The 21,331-nt window shown below is 46.5% G+C and overlaps 1 protein-coding gene across 15 annotated transcripts in view; it reads right to left on the reverse strand.

The window, feature by feature from the left end:
* Fam193b (family with sequence similarity 193 member B) overlaps positions 1–21,331 on the reverse strand; it is a 35,300-nt gene extending 13,969 nt beyond the window's left edge. For 2 of the 15 annotated variants that reach the window (XM_076573416.1, XM_015995689.3), the window contains exons 1-5: positions 19,941–20,444; positions 14,579–14,639; positions 3,900–4,142; positions 2,074–2,308; positions 516–903 (exon numbers count right to left, since the gene is read on the reverse strand). In XM_076573416.1, the coding sequence (XP_076429531.1) occupies positions 516–903; positions 2,074–2,308; positions 3,900–4,013 (737 nt within the window). In that variant the 5' untranslated portion in view covers positions 4,014–4,142; positions 14,579–14,639; positions 19,941–20,444. Of the gene's footprint in view, positions 1–515; positions 904–1,359; positions 1,501–2,073; positions 2,309–3,899; positions 4,143–14,578; positions 15,906–16,163; positions 16,319–19,940; positions 20,445–21,022 lie in introns of those variants that run through there. The other 13 variants (XR_013051667.1, XM_076573411.1, XM_076573413.1 and 10 more) reach the window with 12 other exon arrangements.

The raw sequence follows: 21,331 nt of genomic DNA on the forward strand, positions 1-21,331 counted from the left end.
TATTTAAAAAGTGTTGCTATGCAGGCCAGAGATAGCAAGAAACACCTGTGATCCCAGTAGTAGAAGGCTAAAGCAGGAGACTCACAAGCTACAGGCTAGCTTGGGCTACATAGCAAGAACCTGTCTCAAAATGAAGAAAATAAAAAAATGCTACATAAAATATTTATCAAATATAGACCAAATTATGTCATTTATATACAGAAGTATCTTCAAGAAAATAGGCCACAGTTCTAGAAGTTTCTCTTTAGGTTGTAAAGACCCTTTTCTTTTTACATATGAATTGTTCTAAGCTTAAAAAAATTATAATGAAAAAACCCTTAATTTAGAATGTATTTATTTTGGTGCTGAGTGTGAACACAGGACCTCATGCACGCTAAGACTGTGGTCTAGCATTGAGCTAGTACTTCCAGCCCAATCCACACTTTGATTTCCATCCTAAAAGTGTTCTTGGCAAGTCTTCCATAACTCTAGGCTCCAGTGAGCAGGGAGTGGTGCCTTTCACGCCACTCACTTACCTGTGAGTGCTAGGGAGTGGCTGAGAGCTCGGTGGTGGGAGGAGAGGCCCACCGCAGTGCCCACCGCAGTGCCCGCTGCAGGGGTGGCTGCACCCAGAGAATGGTGGAGGCATCTTCAGGAGTGGCATGCTGGTGGAGGGCAGATGGGGGCTCTGACAAGGCCCTGGGGGGTGGGTGGCAGTGGCAGCAGCCACAGGGCACTCTGAAGCCTGGGCAGGGAAAGGTGCTGCCGGGGTGGTGGGCAGCAGGTGTGGGTGGGACGGTGAGCTGAAGGAGCCAGGGTGAGAAGGAATCAGAGATGCTGGATGTGGGGGGTGGCCGGTGGGGCTGTTAGGGGGAGCAGTGAGGTCTGAGTGCTGGTGGTGCTCCGAGACAGGGAAAGCCTCACCTGTAGGTGGAGGGGAGAAAAAGGGGTCAGACCTGGGAAGGAAAGCCCGCAGGCTCACTGCCGCATCATCCTGTTTAATGTGGCCAGAGGGCACAGCCTCTCAGCACAAGGCCCCTGAAAAGGATATGGATAGCAGGTCTGCTGGACAGGTTTGAGTATCCCAAGCCCGAGGAGGCTGTGGCTCTGCTTTGGTGTGAACAGAAGATATTTCTGCCATTTCTCTGGGTCCCTCTAGGAGCTACTTATTCTTGGGCATTCCTTAGGCCTGAGAAAGGAAGCTATAGCAACCTTGGGATCTGCCTCTGGGCCACATGGACCAGAGCAGCCAAGGTATGACTGACTCCTGGGAGGTGACAGATCTCTGACTAACGTAGGAAAAAGCTCTGATGACTCTCTTCAGCATGGACCAAGATAACTGGAATTATGCATTTAATTCACATAATTTTAGAACAGTACCATTTTGAAGAACTCCATCCTCCATTTAGAATTATGACAGTACCATTCCAAAGGCTTTCCCCTCTGGGTCTCTGAGCGTTAGTATTGTTTAAGTGGCCTGCCTGCCACCTGCTAGTCTCCTGTGGTTAAGTACAGTGCTGTACAGCTATCCCTAAGGTAGACAAACAAAGTCCAGTGAGGCCAAGGAAGCAGAGTAGCTCAGTTTGTCAATGGTATAGATAGCAGGTGTGCATGATCTAAGTCTCACTTCCCTATGGGCTTTCCCAGGCCACTCGTTCCTCAGACAGTATGAGGACCTCTCCTAGACCCAATGTTAAGCCAATAACAGCTATGAGGGCATTCTTTTTTTTCTCTCTGGGCAGTGTAACTTCAGAGTCTTGCAGAAGGTCTTCCAGAGACAAAGTCTAGGTTGTCTCTACTGCCATCAGAACAGGTCTACATTTACTTTTTTTTTTTTTTTTGATACAGGGTTTCTCTGTGTAGCTTTGCGCCTTTCCTGGAACTCACTTGGTAGCCCAGGCTGGCCTCGAACTCACAGAGATCCGCCTGCCTCTGCCTCCCGAGTGCTGGGATTAAAGGCGTCCGCCACCACCTCCCGGCTACATTTACTTATTTTAATAACCAAGTTTCTCATTGACTGGGCCAAAACAGAAAGGCAAACAGCTGTCTACCTAAAGGGGCCCAGTACTTTCCGGAAGCAGCTTAAAGACTCACCAGGGATGGCAGGAGGGCTCCCAAGCGAGCCGCCTGGCACAGCCCCGCTGGAGTGTGGGGAATTCCAGAGGCCTGAGAGCTTATGTGCTGACAGGAACGAGCTGGGATCCCAGTCCCCTGAGTTCCCATGGCAGGAAGAGGAGGAGGAAGATGAGGATGATGAAGAAGAGGACGAGGATGAATGAGAGTCACCCCCACAAGACTGGGATTTGCAGGATGTGTGTGACAAGGAGATCTGGAAAGGAGAAAGAAAAAGGCTCATGGTCAAACAGTGGGGCTGCCCTGTCCTTCAGGCCCTTAGTAACGTTATGACTGAAGCCAATAAGCACAAGTCACGGTGAACTATAATCAAGGGCCAATGAAGTACTTGGAAGGGACTCTAGTGTTCCCAGTTCCGTGGCTGTGCGGATAACGGGCAGAGAGCTTCTAGGGCAGAGCCTGTCTATGAACATGGGCCATTTGTGTGTGTGAAGAGCCGCCAACAAGATGAAAAGTCTTTGAATCAGAAGTGCAGTTTAGCACTCATGCTCCCCCTTCCCTTCCCCTTTCTCCTTCCTTTCTTCCATGTATTTTTAAAACTTTTGAGGCTTTATGTGTATGAGTGTTTGCCTGAATGTGTATCTGTGCACCATGTGCACACAGAGGCCGGAAGAAGGCAACTGATCCCTAGGACTGGAATTACCGCAGGTTATGAGCCACCATGCAGGTGCTGGGAATCAACCCCAGTGCCGTGAAAGGGCAGCTAGTGCTCTTAACCAGTGAGCTATCTCTGTAGCCCCAGCCTTTCATTATTTTTTTACTTTTATTTCTTTGGGTTTTTGAGACAAAGTCTAGTTCTCTATGTATCCCTGGCTGTCTTGGAACTCACTCTGTAGGAAAGACTGGCTTCAAACTTACAGGGATCCGCCTGCCTCTGCCTTCCAGGCACTGGGACTAAAGGCGTGCGCCACCACACCCAGCCCTTCCTTCTGTTTATTAGGAATATCTGTATATGTGTATGATATGTATACATGCATGTGTAAGTGAAGGTGCACATGTGCCATAGTGTACAAGTGGAGACAACCTTGGATGTAGGTCCTCCCCTTCCACCTGGTTTCCTACAGGGTCTCCTTGTTGGTTTGCCATTGTGTAAGCAATGCTAGCTGGCCCACCAACTTCCAGGGGCTGTCCTGTCTCCACCTCCCACTTTACTGCAGGAGCATGGGGGTTACAGATATGTACTATCACATGTGGCTTCCTGTGGGTTCTGAGGACTAGAATCAGGTCCTCAAGCTTGTGAGGCAGGTGCTTTGGAGCTTTTTCCCACCAAGTCATCTCCCTGGCCCTCCTTTCTTTTTATTTTTCTTCCCAGCACACACAAGACAAACATTCTACCACCGAGCTACATTTCGAGCCCCAAGTGACAAGTCTTGAAAATGAACTGATTCTGGGTAAATGCAAGTCTCCAGGGGAAAGAGAAGTGAAGTCTGGCTGACATGCCTCACAGACAGCAGTCTTCCACGGCTCCCAGCTATTACTGTTGTCTTCTGACTGAAGTACATCTCAGACCCTCTGACTCATCTGTGTCATAGTGGTGGCCTTTCGAACAGCCGTAGGCTGAAGGCATCAGGGTCAGGTGACAGGACAGGATCAGGATCTACCTCCGTCCACTAGCAGGCCCATGTCTTCTTCCTTCAGATCTAAACCCAACTTGCAGACACTAAGTGCAGCCGGATGGTTTCTCAGAGCAGCCTGGGCAGAGCTTCCTGAGGCCAGGGGAAACAGCCTGACTCCCTTAGGGAGGAAGCAGTCCTGCTTTCAGAGGTCACCTGTCAGCTGTTACCTACCGCCACTGCATGTTCTCGACCTGTCTGCCTCTCATCTTCCTCCATGCTCTTTCGGCAACTCTGGCAGACCCATAGAGGCATCTCGCCTAGGAGATTCTTGACGAGCTTTGGCATGAAGTCAGGGGGCAGCTTCTCACCCTGCAACACCAGTCCATTTTGTGAAGGGCCTTCTTCCCAGCCTTTGCGCTCGCGGTGACACAGCAGGCAACAAGTCTGCACAGACTGGCTGGAGGTGGGGGGAACCTGTCCAACACACAGACACAGGGGTTCCCAGGAGGGGGAAAGGCTGTCCTTAGAAATGATGCTAACAGTATTCATAACACCATTCATTACGTGCCAGGCACTGGGATAGGCACTTTATCAACATAATTTAGCTTTAGTCCTTGTGACAGCTCTGCAAACAAGGTGTTCTTATTCCCATTTTTTAAGATGAAGAAACAGATTTCAAGAAGTTAAATGAGTTGCCCAAGGTTACAGAGCTAGTGAACGGTTGAATCCCAGTAAATCTGACTCCAAAACTCATGCTCAGCTGTCCTCAACATCAAAGAACAGAGAAGAGGTTTCTCCCTCTCTGGAATGCCTAGGAAGGGCCACAGTTCTATGCAGGCTACAGATCAGTCCCACCTGAAAGGAAAATGGATGTGCTTTTTCTGGAGAGACGAACAATTTCTTTAGTACTGCAGCAGGAGTTTAGAACGACAGACCCTGGTGCCCTTTTGAGTAAGGATGGTGAAAAAAACCTAGACTCTGGGGCCAGACAGACAAGCACTCTCACCTCAGCCTCAGCATGAATCAGCCGACGATGACCTTGAGCAAGTTATTTAACTCCTCTGAGCTCTGCTTCCTACCCACCTTGCAGAGCTGTGCAGAATGCTGCATGCCATAGCTCAGGCCCAGATCAGGACTTGGCCTGTTTCTTCCCCTTACAACAGATCGGATCCAGTCATTTAAGTTTTAAATTTTCCTTTCACAGTGGGGTCCTAACTGGGAATCTAATTATATTTATAGCCCAGTTAGCGGTTTTCCTCTATTTTTCAACTCTAGTCTTTTTCCACTGACCCTGCACATGGCCCTGTCACTTCCTTTGGGCCAACAGGATGGTGTTAACAGACATGCTGGCAGCAGCAATCTGAACAGTGTGTATGCACTTCTCCTGGTATCCTTGCATGGATAGCCTGCCAAGACGTTGTGGCTCTGCCATTCCTGCCCATCTGTGGGACTTGAAGAAAATGAGTGTTCTTAACTAGTCAGTCAGCTGATGGATCTATGAGTGAGCACAGGTGAAATCCCACCAAGCAGTAGATTCAGTAGGAATAGGAAGTGGTAGTGTTTAGAGGCACTGGGTTGCAGGGTGGTTTGTTCCATAACTCTGCATAACTTTCAGATTCACCCTCCACTAGGTAATGTGTTTGTGAGGGGTGCCATTGTTGTTTCATGTGACATCACAATGAGTTGGGATCAGAGTATCCTTAAGTCTGCCATGTTGCCATCATACTAACCTGGGTCCCTGGTTTCTCAAAAAAGAAAGGAACCAGAAGTGACACTAGGAGCATAATGAAACACTTGGGGAAGGACAAGGAATGTGAAAAAGAGTACCACAAGTGGAATGGATAAAGACACAGCCAAAACACTCTGCCAAGGGGCTGTCTCAATGCACAAGGCAGCTGCTTAATGTTAAGTGTAGACAGAACTCATCTGTCATCTCACAGGCATGGGAGATTGATGGAGGAAAATGGTTTGAGAATTTAAGGCAAAGGGGGAGCTTTTCTTTTTTTTCTTTCTTTCTTTTTTTTTTTTTTTTTTTTTTTGGTTTTTTGAGACAGGGTTTCTCTGTGTTTCTCTGTTTCTTTGCACCTTTCCTGTAGACCAGGCTGGCCTCGAACTCACAAAGATCCGCCTGCCTCTGCCTCCGGAGTGCTGGGATTAAAGGCTGCGCCACCACTGCCACCACTGCCACCACCGCCCGGCTTTTTTTTTTTTTTTTTAAAAACACAAGTATTTATTTGTGTGTGTTTGTGTGCACATTTGGGCACCCATGTAGAGGTCAGAGGACAAGTTGCTGGAGTTGCTCTCTCCCTCCACCATGTGGGTCCTAGGGGCTGCACTCAGGTTGTCAAGCTTGGCAGCAAGCTCTTGTACTTGTTAGGCCATCTCCCAGGCCCCAGAGGGGGACTTTCTGAGAACAGTCCTTAGTACGTTTCTCAGAGCTGTAAGGTGAGTTGTAGTAACTGCAGGTGTGTGTGTGTGGGGGACCTGTACACAGGACTTTGTTCCTAGTGGTATAGTGCAGAGCACCACAGGCAACACCAGGATGAGGATCTTCGTAACAGCTCCTGCTTCACTTGGACATGAGGGTCCTCAAGTCATTACACGGGGTTGTTGTTGCTGGGTTTTTTCTTTGTTTTGGTTTTTGAGAGAGGGTCTCATGAAGGTCAGGCGGGCTTTGAACTCATGTAGCAAAGAATGGTTTTGAATTCCTCATCTTCCTGCATCTACTCCTAAGTGCTGGGATTATGGGCATGTGCCAGCATGTCTAGCCATGAAAAATATTCTGAAAAGAGTATAAATCTTCTTTAAATCAATCTTTTCTATCTCAGTGCTAGAGATCAAAACCAGGACCTGTGTATTTACATTTTTTTTGGGGGGGGGGGGTTTCGAGACAGGGTCTCTCTGTGTAGCCTTGGCTGTCCAGGAACTCACTCTGTAGAACAGGCTGGCCTCAAACCCAGAGATCCACCTGCCCCTGCCTCCCAAAGGCTGAGACTAAATGCATGTGCTATCAATGCCTGGTTAATTAATGCTTTTAAACAGTGATTCGAGTGCATAATGTATGCTCCTTAGTACAAAAAATGCCTTCTCAAAGATCTCTCAGGGCTAGAGAGATGGCCCAAAGGCTGCTTGCTCTTCCAGGGGACTTGGGATTGATTCCCAGCACCCACATGGGAGCTCACAACCATCTCTTAACTCCATTTCCAGGGTGCCCAGTGCCCTCTTCTGCCCTCTGCTCTCCACAGGCATGTACATGGTGGTCATAATGCAGGGAAAACATCCAGACACATACATTTTAAAAAATGTTTTCTGGGGCTGGAAAGTGGCTTAGAGGATAAGAACACCGGCTGGTCTTCCAGAGATCCTGAGTTCAATTCCCAGCAACCACATGGGATCTGGTGCCTTCTTCTGGCATGTGTATACATAATGAACAAACAAATCTTTAAAAAAAAAAAGGACTGGATTTGAACACATTAGAGGGAGACTTCTTATTTAATAAAAAAGTTCTCTATCTTCTCTTTCAAAAGCAAACAGAACTCTTATCATTTGAGTACGTAACAAATGTGAGCCAAAGTGACTGTGGGTAGTGCTGTGGTGCAGTGGAAACAATGGCTTTGGTATTAATCCTGAGCTACCATCACTTAAAGCTGTATGCCAGGCAGTGATGGCGCACGCCTTTAATTCCAGCGCTTGGGAGGCAGAGGCAGGGTTTGAGGCCAGCCTGGTGTACAGAACTAGTTCCAGGACAGCCAGGGTTGTTACACAGAGAAACCTGTTGAAAAAAGAAAAAAAAAAAAAAGGCTATAGGATACTAGCAGGTCCTACTTACCCCTCTGCTCATCTAAAATGGGATGAAGTCTAACTTGTAGGATCAGTTTTGAGAAGGAAATGTGATGGAGAACCGCATCAGTGTTAAACAGGCGGCAGGCACTAGGAAACAATGCCTGGTCACTGAACTTGTCAGACACAGTGAATGCAAGATGACTTGGTGGACACCTGTTCTGTGTGGGGGCGGGGAGATTGGGTTGGGGGCTGACAGGGTCTCACACTGTAGCCAAGGCTGCCCTTGTAGAAATCCTCCTGCTTCAGCCTTCTAAGTCCTGGGATTACAGTCATAAACCTCCAGCCGGGTTCTGTTAAACATCTTAACCTCTGCCTTTAACCCCCAAACATCAAACGCTTAAGGCCCCCAAATACTTTGCACTTCCCTCCCTCTCCCTTTGCTAAAGGGAGTCTTTTACTTAAGACCCTTTATCCCCATTTCCCAACAAATAGTTGAGTAGGCCTTCCTTAAAGGCCCCAGCGTCAAGTCCACACCCCTCTAGACAATCAGAGAGAGGTCCTCTCAAAATTATCTCTTCCCTACGCCCATCTAGTACACTGTGCTATCTATCTCATTTATTTTCTTGTTTCGTCTTTTTTCCCCCTTTGAGACAGGGCTTCTCTGTGTAGCCCTGGCTGGCCTCAAACTCAAGAGATCCCCCTGCCTTCCCAAATGCTGGGATTAGGAGCTTATGCCACCATGTCCACCTTCTTTTGGGTGTTGACACTCAGTGTAGCAGAGGCTGGCTCAAGGCTAACTCCTCAGACGTGTGAAGTATCCTCGCAGTACTAGAGCTGGCGGGCAGCTTCCTGCAGAGCAGGTCCTCATCTCTCCACCCCGTCCCTCTACCTGTTTGGTTCCAATTTCAAACATGGAAAAATGGGGACCCGCAGTCTTCAAGGATTACAGTATGCTCCCAGATGGGAAAAAATGTGACTCTTTCTAGAGGTCAAGTAAGCCACAAAATAAATGAACTAGCCATTAATGAAAGTTATTCTATAGGGCAGGCTGTCTTTCCTGGTGAAGCTAACTAAGCTTTAACTGAAGCAGGGACACCATCTGCATTGCAGTGGCCCCAAGGTCTAGGTGACAGCAGGAAAAACAACAACAAACATTCAGCTAAGGGGATCCAGACAGTAGGCACTCAGTTTATAAAGCAGCCCTTTGGCTGTTTTGTTCCTAACAAGTCTACTCTAGGGACCAGCTAGCCACAGTGCTCTCTTAAGTTTAGTACACTGAAGCCACACTTTTCGGGACCATGCAATGTGGAGGGCCACCCTCAAAGCCTCAGGCCCCAATGTCTTTCTATGGATACAATGTGCCGTGGGGCCAGTGAGGAGATTTTCTGTTTCTTTTCTTGTTTTAAGAAAGGGTCTTGGGCCCGGCGGTGGTGGCGCATGCCTTTTTAATCCCAGCACTTGGGAGGCAGAGGCAGGTGGATCTCTGTGAGTTCGAGGCCAGCCTGGTCTACAGAGCGAGCGAGATCCAGGAAAGGTGCAAAGCTACACAGAGAAACCCTGTCTCGAAAAACTGAAAAAGAAAGAAAGAAAGAAAGAAAGAAAGAAAGAAAGAAAGAAAGAAAGAAAGAAAGAAAGAAAGAAAGAAAGAAAGAAAGAAAGAAAGAAAGAAAGGAAAGGAAAGGAAAGGAAAGGAAAGGAAAGGAAAGGAAAGGAAAGGAAAGGAAAGGAAAGGAAAGGAAAGGAAAGGAAAGGAAAGGAAAGGAAAGGAAAGGAAAGGAAAGGAAAGGAAAGGAAAGGAAAGGAAAGGAAAGGAAAGGAAAAAGGAAAGGAAAGGAAAGGAAAGGAAAGGAAAGAGGAAAGGAAAGGAAAGGAAAGGAAAGGAAAGGAAAGGAAAGGAAAGGAAAGGAAAGGAAAGGAAAGGAAAGGAAAGGAAAGGAAAGAGGAAAGGAAAGGAAAGAGGAAAGGAAAGGAAAGGAAAGGAAAGGAAAGGAAAGGAAAAGGAAAGGAAAGGAAAAGGAAAGGAAAGGAAAGGAAAGGAAAGGAAAGGAAAGAAAAGAAAAAAGAAAAGAAAAGAAAAGAAAGGGTCTCAGGCTGGAGAGATGGCTCAGCAGTGAAGAGCACTGGCCGCTCTTCCAAAAAGTTCTAAGTTCAATTCCCAGCATCCACAGGATGGCTCACAACCATCCATAATGAGATCTGGTGCCCTCTCTTGGCCTGCAGGCATATATACAGGCAAAACACTATACATAATATATAAATCTTAAAAAAAAAAAAAAAAAAAAAAAAAAAGAGGAGCAGAAAAAAAAAGTCTAAGCCGGGTGTGGTGGTGCACCTTCTTTTAATGATTTATTTATTTTTATTTTATATGCATTGGTATTTTGCCTGCATGCATGTCTGTATGAAGGTGTTGGATCCTCTGGAGGCAGTTACAGGCAGTTGTAAATGGCCATGTGGGTACTGCAAATTGAACTCAGGTCCTCTGGAAGAGCAGCCAGTGCTCTTAACTGCTGAGCCATCTCTCCAGCCCTATGGCACATACCTTTAATCCCAGCACTTGTGAGGCCAAGGTAGACATCTCTGAGTTCAAGGCCAGCCTGGTCTACAGAGCAAGCTCTAAGACAGCCAGAGTTACACAGAGAAACCCTGTCTAGAAAACCCCAAGGGGTGAAGAAAGGGGGTGTGTGTCTCATTATATAGTCTAGGCTGCCATTGAATTCACAATCTTCTTGCCTCAGCCTCCTGAGTGCTACCACACCTGACTGTCTGATATTTTCATTTCTGCTTTAATTTTTATTTATTGTTTTAAATATTTATTTTTATTATTTTTAATTATGTGTATGTGTTTACAAGTGCTTTTAGAAGCCAGAGGTATTGGAGATAAATTATAGGCAGTTGTGAGTCACCCCAACATGGGTGCTAGGAATCAAACTCGGGTCCTCTGCAAGAACAGTACATATTCTTAACCACTAAGCCATCTCTTCAACTTTAAAATTTAAATTACATTCACTGCGTGTGTGCTTGTATGCATGCATGTGCATGTACATGCACACAATGGTACATGGCTGAAGGTTGGAGAACAACTTTCAGGAGCAAACTCTTTTTCTACTATGTGGGTCCAGGAATCTGACTACGGTTATTAACCTTGGCAGTACAAAACTTTTCTGATGAGCCCTCTTGCGGGCCCCACAACTCTGCTTTAATTGCTAAGGGTGGTAAGACTCCCAAGACAGAGAAATGCTACAGGTCCTTCTAATTAATGCTACCACAGAGAGAAGCTCTTGGCTCGCTCGGGTTTCCTTCTCACTGTAATCTCCTATTAGTCTTCCAATTCTGGCAAACATGGCACCTTATGCCTTGAATCAGTGAACCTAGGGTTTCAACTTGCTGTTCTCAAAGCTTTTATTGTTATCCTTGAACAAAAACACTGTCATCAAGTGAATGAAAACACACAGTATTTTCTTCGTCATAAAGGCTCATGGAATTAATTCTTAAACCCAGAATCCCTGGGCAGCAACTAATTGTCCTCACTCACCTTAGATTAAATTTCAGAGCCTCTGGGGTATAGGTTTAGTCTTTAGCAAAACACGAAGAAGGAAAAGTCCTACTGGTTCTGCTGAGATGATTGTTTCACCCTTCATGTGAAAGCAGAATCTTTGAACAGTGGACCTGCTCACAGGGCACCCATGCTCTAGTATGGACATCCCCAGACAGAGGATCAGCGGAGCTGAGGAAGCTGGGGTTGTACCACTGAAACCACTGTCTCTGCTCCCTTACCAGCCAACTATCTCTGCTTGGTCAAAGAAGCATTAAGACAACCAGTGTTTCCTGGATAAGCATGTCAAAGGGGAAGGTTTTTGGTTTTGTTTTTTGTCATGTAATACCAATTTTACCTTGAAAGAATGTCTTTGTTATCCAGACATGAGTATTAGCAGACACTGTCTCAAAAAGTAAATATATAAACAAAACAAGCCCATTACTTCAAGAAAAATAGCCAAGTATTTGTGGCCAGTGATTAAAAATTCAAGTTTTTGTGCAAAAATTCAAATTTGAAAGTTAGGCATGATGGCTCACACCTCTAATCCCAGTACTTCAGGAAGCTGAGGCAGGAGGATCAGCATGAGTTTGTGGCTAGCCTGAGCTACAGAGTGAGAATCTGCTACAGAGTGAGAATCTGTCTCAAGAACAAAAGAACAAACAAAAATTTACAAAAGAACAAACAAAAATTTGGAAAAGCTTGTATCCCTTACCATGAGCATTAGAGTATTTCAATACCTGTCTGAGGAAATCAGTGTCATTCACAAATGTTATTTTTTTGGCATGATAAATGAATTCACAGAATTATACATTGGTAAAGATCTATCTGAACCAGCCTGGGCTACCAAGTGAGTTCCAGGAAAGGCGCAAAGCTACACAGAGAAACCCTGTCTCGAAAAACCAAAAAAAAAAAAAAAAAAAAAAAAAAAAAAAAAAAAAAAAATTCCTTCATGCCGGGCGGTGGTGGCGCACGCCTTTAATCCCAGCACTCGGGAGGCAGAGCCAGGCGGATCTCTGTGAGTTCGAGGCCAGCCTGGGCTACCAAGTGAGTTCCAGGAAAGGCGCAAAGCTACACAGAGAAACCCTGTCTCGAAAAACCAAAAAAAAAAAAAAAAAAAAAAAAAAAAAAAAAAAAAAAAAAAAAAAGATCTATCTGAAATGTAAATGCACAACAGATTTTATTCATTTCTTTTTTTTTCTTTTCATTTTTTTGAGACAAGATTTCTCTGTGTAACAGCCCTGGCTGTCCTGGAACTCACTGTGTAGACCAGGCTGGACTTGAACTCAGAGCTCCTCCTGAGTGCTGGGATTAAAGGTATGCACCACCACCACCACCACCACCAGGCTCAGATTATTATTATTATTTTTTACTTTTGTTTGGAGATAGGGTCTACTATGTAGCTTTGGCTGCCCTAGGACTCACTATGTAGACCAGGCTGGCCTTGATATCAGAGATCCGCCTGCCTCTTCAATGAAAGGTATGTACAACCATGCTGGGTTCAGACAATAGAAAATGAATAAAAAGTCTTCAACACTGAACTCATGGCTTTGTGCGGGCTGAGCAAGCCCTCTACCACCGAACTACATCTCCAACCTGAGAGTCCAGCTTTATTTCATTCGTGCGTGTGTGCATGCATGCCTGTGTGTGTGCGCGTGCGTGCGTGCGTGTGTGCGTGAAAGCACGACCACTCTCTCTTATTTCCTTGAGCTCAGGTCTCTCACTGAACCTGGAGCTTGTCATTTCTGGCTAGGCTGGCTGGTGGGCCAGGAAGCTTCAGCAATCCTTGTCTTCACAAATACCCACCTCCAGCTCTGTGTTGGGGTTACAGGTATATATGACCACAGTATCTTTTTATTTGAGTGCTGAAGATACAAACTCTGATTCTCACACTTACATAGCAAGCCTCCTTTCCCAGCTTTTCTTTATTAAGAAATTTGCAAAAATGAAAACAGGAACACTTTTCTATTCAATGTATAAAATTAAATATATATAACTATTATTTTTAAATGGCACATACACTGTATTATGTGTGTGAGCATCAAGAGGACAACTTCCATGAGGCTTCCTCTCCTTCCACCGTGTAGATCCCAGGGACTGAACTCAGGTCCTCAGGCTTAGCAGTAAATGCCTTTACCTGCTGGGCCATCTCACTGGCCCCCAAATAATAATTTTTAATAAAAGTTGCAATTTATGTTAATGTGGTAACTTATTAAATATTATTTAATAAGTTTTTTTTTCCAATCCTGGAGATCAAACCTAGGACCTACTATGTTCTAGTCAATAATCCTTATTACTAATTATATGGCTTGTGGTGTATCTGGACAGCTTTTGGGGCACAACTCAATTTTTCACATTGGCCTTTCTGTCTACAGTTTGGCAAGTGTCAGAGACTAACCCTGACCACCACGCCAGACAGGTGCCAAGATCTGTTCTGAATTGGACTGACTTTCAGCATTTAGCCTAGTCTCATTCTCCTAAGGGTTCCTCCCAGTCCCAAGAGTTCATGTGTGTTTGCACCAGATTTCCCAAGACACATGCTGTATCTAGCCAGCTGCCCTGCAACAGGTTCCAAACCCTATTCTGAAATAGCCCATGAGAGTACTCTCCTCTCAAGATACCAAACTCCAAAAGCTTCCCTGACACCAAGGCAAAGTAGGTGACAATAGCAGCTAAAATGTCTTATGTCAACTACTGTGCTACATGCTGGGAAACCCCTTAGTAAAGTCCTAGCATCCCATAAGACCTAGTCAAAGGTCAAGGAAACTCTGTGTACTAAGCTAAAGTAATTCTAGTACAGCACCTGTCACACAGTGCCATATTCCTGGTAGAATGGAGCTCTCTGGAGCAGGGACTGGCTGTTGATCATTTGCATATGTTCAGAAACCACATATGGCTTGTTGCCTGTCACATAGCAGGCGTTAAATAAATGGAAGTTTAACGCCCTCTTGGCTCACTGGCTCAGCTACTTAACATCAAAAATAGAATTTAAAACATCAAAACTAGTTCCTTTCCTGAAATGTTATGCTGAAGGTATGGCTCTGATAAGAAGGCAACCAGAGCTAAGACTCAGAATTCTAGAAATCAGAGCTGCAGTTAATGCTCTGGAAGCTGACCAAACCCCACCTCAGTGGTTTGGAACTTTTACTGCAATTCTTCCTCAGATGTGGCCCTTCCAGGAGGCAGACAACGGCTTCACTTTATAAGGCCAAATGGTCGAGAGCCTTCTTTGGGTCACAAGCTGAGTAAGGACAATGCAGTGAGGCTGTTGATCCTAATGACCCCACAAGCCTATCCAATCCACTCAATCTGCTTCAAAACAAGTAGCCAAGAGAAGGCCCGAGCTGCTCACTTAACCGAATCCTTGGGCCAACCTCTGTTTTACTACCCTTAACTCCAAGACAGGTTTCTCACAGGGAAAAGAGCATGAACTTTGGAGACATGGTTCTAAGTTCAAATCGTTGTTCGGCCATTTTCCGTATTTTGGAGCATTACTCAAATTCTCTGAGTCTCAGGTTTCTCGATTTATGAAATGGGAATAACACCATACTTCACAGAGTTGTGAGGACAGAAGGAAATAAATTATGTAAAGTACCTGGCCTGGGTCTGGCACACAGTAGGTGCTCAATACCCGTTAGTTTCTTTCCTCTTCTGCCCTGGAAGAAATGATAGGGAAACTTACTAAGTGAGACTTGCCCAAACCAAATTTATTACTTGAAGCACAGGACAGAGGACTAAACAGTGACCTTCAAGGCATCTCTGAACCCCCATGTCATACAACATGGCCTCATTTCCTGATAAAGACCTTCTGTGTTTACAGTGCCTCTGGCCCCTTTTCCTGCCTTAGTTTCCCCACACCCCCTTTCAGAACAGAAATACCTACTTCTTTGATTCTAAGGGGGAGGGGGTCAAAAAGGGAGCCAAGAGCTTTGGCTAGAGGATAAGGGAAACGGACCGTTTATGAAACTGCAGCATGTCCCTCCTGCTACTCAGCTAATGGTTATCTAATGTGATCGAGGAGGATGTATAAAGGCGCAAACTCAAACCCTTCCTAGTACACAAGCTTGCCTTTCCTGAGTTTTTACCTGCCCTTGAAGGACCATTAAATACTCCCTTCCCCAATTACACAATGCACTGCCTCTTCTCTTTTTTCTAAAGACTCAACCCAGGTGTCATTCTCCAAGTGCATTGTCAGAATGAATGGCGCTGCGTTTTAGACTGCCCTATGCTCTTTCACATTTCTCTAAATTAGAGGTGATCTCTTACCTTAAACAAACAAACAAACCAAAAAGCAGGATCTTATTATATAGCCCTGGCTGGTCTCAAACTCACAGATATCCACCTGCCTCTGCCTCAAATACTGGAATTACAGGCATGCATCACCATGCATGGACCTATCTCACATATCTTAATTGTTTAAACCTGTTATCTCTACAATACCATGGGATTTCCAAGGACAGACATAGTGTTCCAAGAATCACTGTATTCCAAGCATTCAGCGGAAGCACACAGTAGACTAATATACAACAGAAGACTAGCAGATGAATATTATTAACAAGTCAACAACTGAAGAAATGGAGGAAGGCAGGGTTTGTTTTGTGTGTGTATAAATGTTTTGCCTGCATGTGTGTCTGTGCACCACATTCATATCTAGTGCCCATGCAAGACAAAAAAAGGTGCTGGATTCCCTGGAACTGGTGTTAACAAACAGTTGTGAGCCACCATGTGGGTGCTGGGAACTGAACCCAAGTCCTCTAGAAGAGCAGTAAGTGTTCTTAAGCCCTGAGCCAACTCTCCAGCTCCTGTTTTAGTTTTTTAAAGTGATGTGAGGAGTCAAACCCAAAGCCTTAAACCTTAGGCAAGTTCTCTATCATTGAGCTATATTCTCAAGCCTCCAGCCCCTTAGAAAACAAGACAAAACCCCCCACCAATTTAGCAGCTCCCAGATCCAGCCAACTCAGAATCTCCTACAACATCCAAAAATGGATCCTGGGTGGGCTCTAGCCCTAGTTGGGTAAATCTGGGATGGAGGTGAACAAAGAACAAAGGATCTGGCCATTAGTTAGGATAGAGTGAGGGAGACAGGGACTAGAGAGAGCAATCCCAGCTGCCTCTCCCAGAGAATTACTTCCTCACATGGCATCGCAGAGGGTTTACCACATCTACTTGGCCTTCCTTACCTTCATCGACTCCTCACTGTCCAAACAACTTCAAGTGTAATATCAGCTGATTTTTCCCTGCTCTCCAAATGAGTCCAGGTAGTGTTCACATCCCTTGCAGACCAGTGGTTCTCAACTCATGGGTTGCAACCCCTTTGGTGGGGGAGAATCCCTTTCTAGGGTTCGAATATCAGATATCTTACATATCAGATATTTACATTATGATTCATAACTAGCAAAATTAGTTATGGAGTAGCAACAAAAATAATTTTTATGGTTGGGGATCACTTCAACATGAAGAACTGTACCAGAGGGTTGTAGCATTAGAAAAGCTGAGAACCACTGCTGTAACTCCTTCCTTTCTCCACCTTACTTTCTGGAAATATTCGACCATAAAGACGAGGCTCTGAAGACCATCTCTGTCTCAACTTTCCCTGGATTACCATGTTTTGGTCATCTCAAGCAGCAAGCACCTACAATTATAGCTACAACTGTGCTAAGTGTTTGACAGGTAGGAACTGTTGGTTCCTAATATTAACCCAGTAAGCCTGGATTTACTGTCATTTCATAAAGCAGTAAACAAACCAAGGGGGCCAAAACACTTCCAAAGGCCACTTAAAAGGATGCAGGATTTGAAGCTTTATTCAAAGGCAGCCAACACTGTGCCTTCTTCTGGTACTACTGCAGTTAATATACATATATGCTATACAGTACAAGCTCCTTCAAGACAGGAGCCAGGGTTCATTCACTTCTGATTTTGCAACTAGTCCAGAGCCTGGCACTGTGGGGTCACTTAGTGTTGGCAGAATAAATGAATGCTAGGCAAGAGGACTACTGGGTATGACAGTATGTGTGCCATAGCTGGCCTAAAAAAGTATCAGTGAGTCTGGCATTGTGAGGTATGCGACAGTCATGTATTGAGCAATAAAGATCACGCATAATACATACCCTAACGTGACTTAATTAAAATGGTCCCTACTCTAAAAAATTCTAGATACAGTAAGTGAAGGTGTTATGACTTTAATCATCCATCTATTATCAGACATTAAGCTAATAACTCTGAGACAGTTTAAGGAAATTAATTTTTTTAAAAACTGGGTGGGCAAGTCTTTATCTTCAAAGGTCACTGGCAGTTTTGCACTGAGTCTTTTCTGGCTTACAAAGAACTATGTGGCAGGGTTGCCCCTTCATATCATTTCCTCCCACTGGCCATGAAAGTGGTGCAGGCCTGAATCAGCAGGGTTGTCTCTGAGGATAGGAACCACCTTGGCCTTCTGTGTACCTCAAACAAAGGCCCTGGTTTCAGAGATCATTTTGAAGCTTTTTGAGCGAGTTAAACATAACGAAATGCTCTCAATAAAGTTACTGACTGATCACCTTGGCCAGTTCCTCAAGAGAACAGATTTACTCTGAGCAGTAGAGGAACCGGGTCTCTGGAGGCCCTTTACACTAAACTGGACTGTCCCAGGGGGTGCTGTAGGGAGACAAGAGGGAAAGGAAAGGATGAGCTCATTGCCACCCACCCCAGCTTCCTTGGCGAGCCTCCTGGGTGCTAAGTGCACACACAGGTTACCAGCTGAATGGTGTGAGACAGCAATCAGCTGGTAGAGTAGTGGTAAGGCCGGCTGTGGCCACTCAACACTGCTCCTGCCACCCAGAAGAGACTCTGCATACTAGGCTGCTTCACGGTCTCCTGTTGATGGGACTCAAACGGGGAAGAAACCAGCTCTGCGACACAGAGCAGGAGGAAAGGTGGGGAGTTCAACCCAAGTCAGTAAATTAGTTTTCACGGCCGCCTCTGCACAGCTTTTAGGTTTTCTGAGTTGACCTGCCTCTACCTTACTACCATCCTTTGCTAAAAAGGCAGCACCTGTTTAAGCTTTATCTTGAGGTAAAAGAGGGTCGGAGAGTTTGGGTGACTAGGCCAGATTTAGGGGCTAGAACAACTGAAAGGACTTTTGGGGTCCCCAGTAACCTTAGGGCTTGTATCTAAAAGTGTAGGCCATGGAAATGAATAAAGAGGCATGGAAAGAACCAAGTGGCTGGAGCACAGGCTGCCTAAGGGAAGCACATTGCTTAGATACCAAAGATGACTGCTTGGGGACGTGGGTTCAACGTCACCAAGACTTTAGGGTTTTAAGAAGAACAAATCCAAGTATGAAAAGTCTTTTCCCTTTTGCTATTAAAACAGGAGATGTAGCCTGTAGCCAGTTGTAGGCTGGCCTGCAACTTGCTGTGTAGCTCAAACTGACTTTGATTCAAAGCTATCCTATCTCAAGCTCCCAAGTGCTAGGATCACAGACACAAATCACCACACCATGCCACATATTCGCTTCAGAATATCAGCTTACATTAAGATTAAAAACAAAAATAAAACAGTGTATTGAGTTTGAGACCTTAGAATAAGTCTATGGACTGGAAGTGGTCTCATTTGTCACCCATGGAGTTGGTTCAACAGGTAACATTAACATTGAATTTCACCTTCCTTATCCACTCTACACCCAGACAGAACTGAGTGAGTGGGGTTAGGAACCAAGACCCTCAAGAAAGGCATGACAGTGAACAAAAAAGCAATGGCCAACCTCTACTCTGACACCAGGTACTTTTGACCAGGGCACAAAAGGCTGTTTCTTGAATCTCACCTCTACCCATAGCAAAAAGTGGGGCAAAATCAGAGTTTGCTGGTGTTTCAGTTCCCTTGAGTATGTAAGAGTAAATTTTTATCTGATTGGATTTTTGCTTCATATCTCTAAGTGGGAATCATTTATGTAAATATTTAAATGCTGTGGGTTTCTGTTTCTCTATCTGAAAAACACGGTAACTGTAGTTATACCTCTAGTTTGTTTACTGATATTTGTTAATCACTAGGAACAGGGATCTGACAAGGCTCTTGCATCATAGAACCTATATTAAAAAAGCAGACAAAGAACTGTATCAGTGGTTACCATAGTACTAGTGCTAGATGCTGAGGAGAAATACATGAAAGGTGGAAAGGTTAGAAATAAGGCATGTCAGTCGCCTGGCAGGAATACAGGAATGAATTCTCAGGTCAAGCAATAGAGTAGGTAAGAATCTATAAAAACTTGGATCAGAAGAATTAATGAAAGCTATACTTTTGGGGAGAGTTGTATTTCAATAAAACTGGATGTTAAGACACCATCCCAACTTTCTGGCCTCTCTCTGTGGTGGGTGCCTAAAGTACTGTATGTCTGATGGGAAACAAAGAGGACAACAGATAACTCCATGGCTCTCTCTTCTAGATAACAACCCTCATGGTGGGGGTGGTCAAAACAGGTTACAAGGGGAGGTGACCTTTGCTGAAAGCTAGAGCCAGCAGGAGTAGAAGACGCTTTGTACGTCTTCTTTGAAACTTCTCACAGCCTAGGCTACAAGGCAGCATGATGGGGAGGCTTCTAACATTCAAGAAGTTGTGACAATTTCATTAATTAAAAATCTCCTCACCATGACTAGAGAAACAAAGGAGACCAGCATCAAAACTGGGTTACGATAAGCACAGGTTCTGAGCAACTCATTCTCTTTCTCATTTACCTACTTAGTTCTATTCTGGAAAGGCAAAGCCTGGAATAGGTCTGGAGGATCACAAAAATGGCTCCTCTGAGTCCCTTGTGTTTACAGTTCAGGGCCTGGGTCAGACACATCCACAAGTTTCATCACAGAAGGAGTGGTGCCCCCAGAGGGGAGCAAAGAGGGGTGTGGGCACAGAGGGGCACGTGGTGTAACTGGGGAGGTCAGGGAAAGCTTTCCAGGAACGGTACCCCAAATGGCACCCCCACTCACATGCACAATTCCAGAGATTCTACTAGAAGGCTGTCAAGAGCCATGCCTTCAGGCTGCACCAGCCTCCCAGAGTCCCCTGCTGCCCGATGCAGTCAGTGTCTGCAGAGCCAAACGCATCTTCCGCCACGCCTCATCCTCATCCGGGCGCTGCATCCGACCCTCCAAGACTCCTGCAGGGGCCTGCCTTCCTCGGCAGGCTCAGCCAAAAAACCAACTCAAAACTCTTTTGTCAGAGCAAGCTTAGGGCAAGCCACCCAGCCCCGGGTGCCACAACCCTCCCTGAGCAACTGTGGCCCACGCCACCCCCCCCCCCCCACCTCTCCTGTTCTCTCTTGCTCAAAAGAAAGTGACCTTCCAGGTGGCAAGCTGGGGGCTTTCAAGAATCCCCCGTATACTCTTACTCTCACAGGATTCAGCAAACTAGGGGGATAGCGGGGGTCGGGGGCGGAGAGTGGGGGACGCCTTATGGGACAGGAGGTAGGGAGGAGAACAAGGGTTTCCTCCTCAGTGGAGCTGTTCCAACAGTCTTCGGGGCAGCCTGCCTGTTTGCTCCAACTGTTCTGCTGGGTGGGGAAGGGAGGGAGGTCCCAGAAGGCAGATGCAGAGGCACAGCTGGTGAGGCCAGCGGCTGCAGACAGTGCTGGGAAAGGAATGAAACTGCTGGGGGCCGGGGGGAGGGGGGAGGGGGCGCACCGAGGCTGCAGCCTTGCAGCTTCCAGTGCCCAGAGATGATCGTTTAGGGGCCGGGGGGATCAGGTGGGTCCAAAGGGAAGTGGGGGGCAGAGAACGAAGCCGTGGTCTCAGGACCTGAGCCAGTCCCAGTGACCCGAATGGCCAGACCATTTAGCTCCGGAGTAGGGGTTGAACGGATAGCTTTAGAAGGGTGGCAAGAGGGTTGGCTGAGCTTTGGCTGTGGAGAGGGGTCCAGCCTCCTTTCCCGGCAAGGGGGTGGAAAGCTGCTCCGGACTTGGGATCTGGCCCCAGCCGGATAGCATGTCCATGCCCACTCCCGCCCCACTCCCGCTCCCGCTCCGGGGAGGTGAAAGCAGTCGAGCAGTCGGAGTCGTCTTGCTCGTTCCTACCTGAGGGCCTGGAGCCAGTTTGGGCTCGTCCTCCTCCCTGGGGCTGTCGCGATCCGGCTCCGCAGGCGCCTCCGGGGGCCCCGCACCCGCTCCCGCTTCCAGGCTTGGCGGCGGCTGCGGCTCGGGCGCCTGGGGCTTCTGCAGCCCCGCGGCCCGCGCCCGCTCCCGCCGGCCCGCGCCGCCGCTCGGCCTGCTCCGCCTCCGCGTCATGCTGCCGCCTCTCGCGCCGCTCCCCCGCTCGCTGGTTCCCCTCGCGCCGCCGCCGCCGCCGCCGCCGCTGCCACCGCCGCTCCCCTCACAGGACAACAG

The sequence above is a fragment of the Peromyscus maniculatus genome, chromosome 5 (assembly GCF_049852395.1).
Source record: "Peromyscus maniculatus bairdii isolate BWxNUB_F1_BW_parent chromosome 5, HU_Pman_BW_mat_3.1, whole genome shotgun sequence".
Taxonomy (NCBI): Eukaryota; Metazoa; Chordata; class Mammalia; order Rodentia; family Cricetidae; genus Peromyscus; species Peromyscus maniculatus.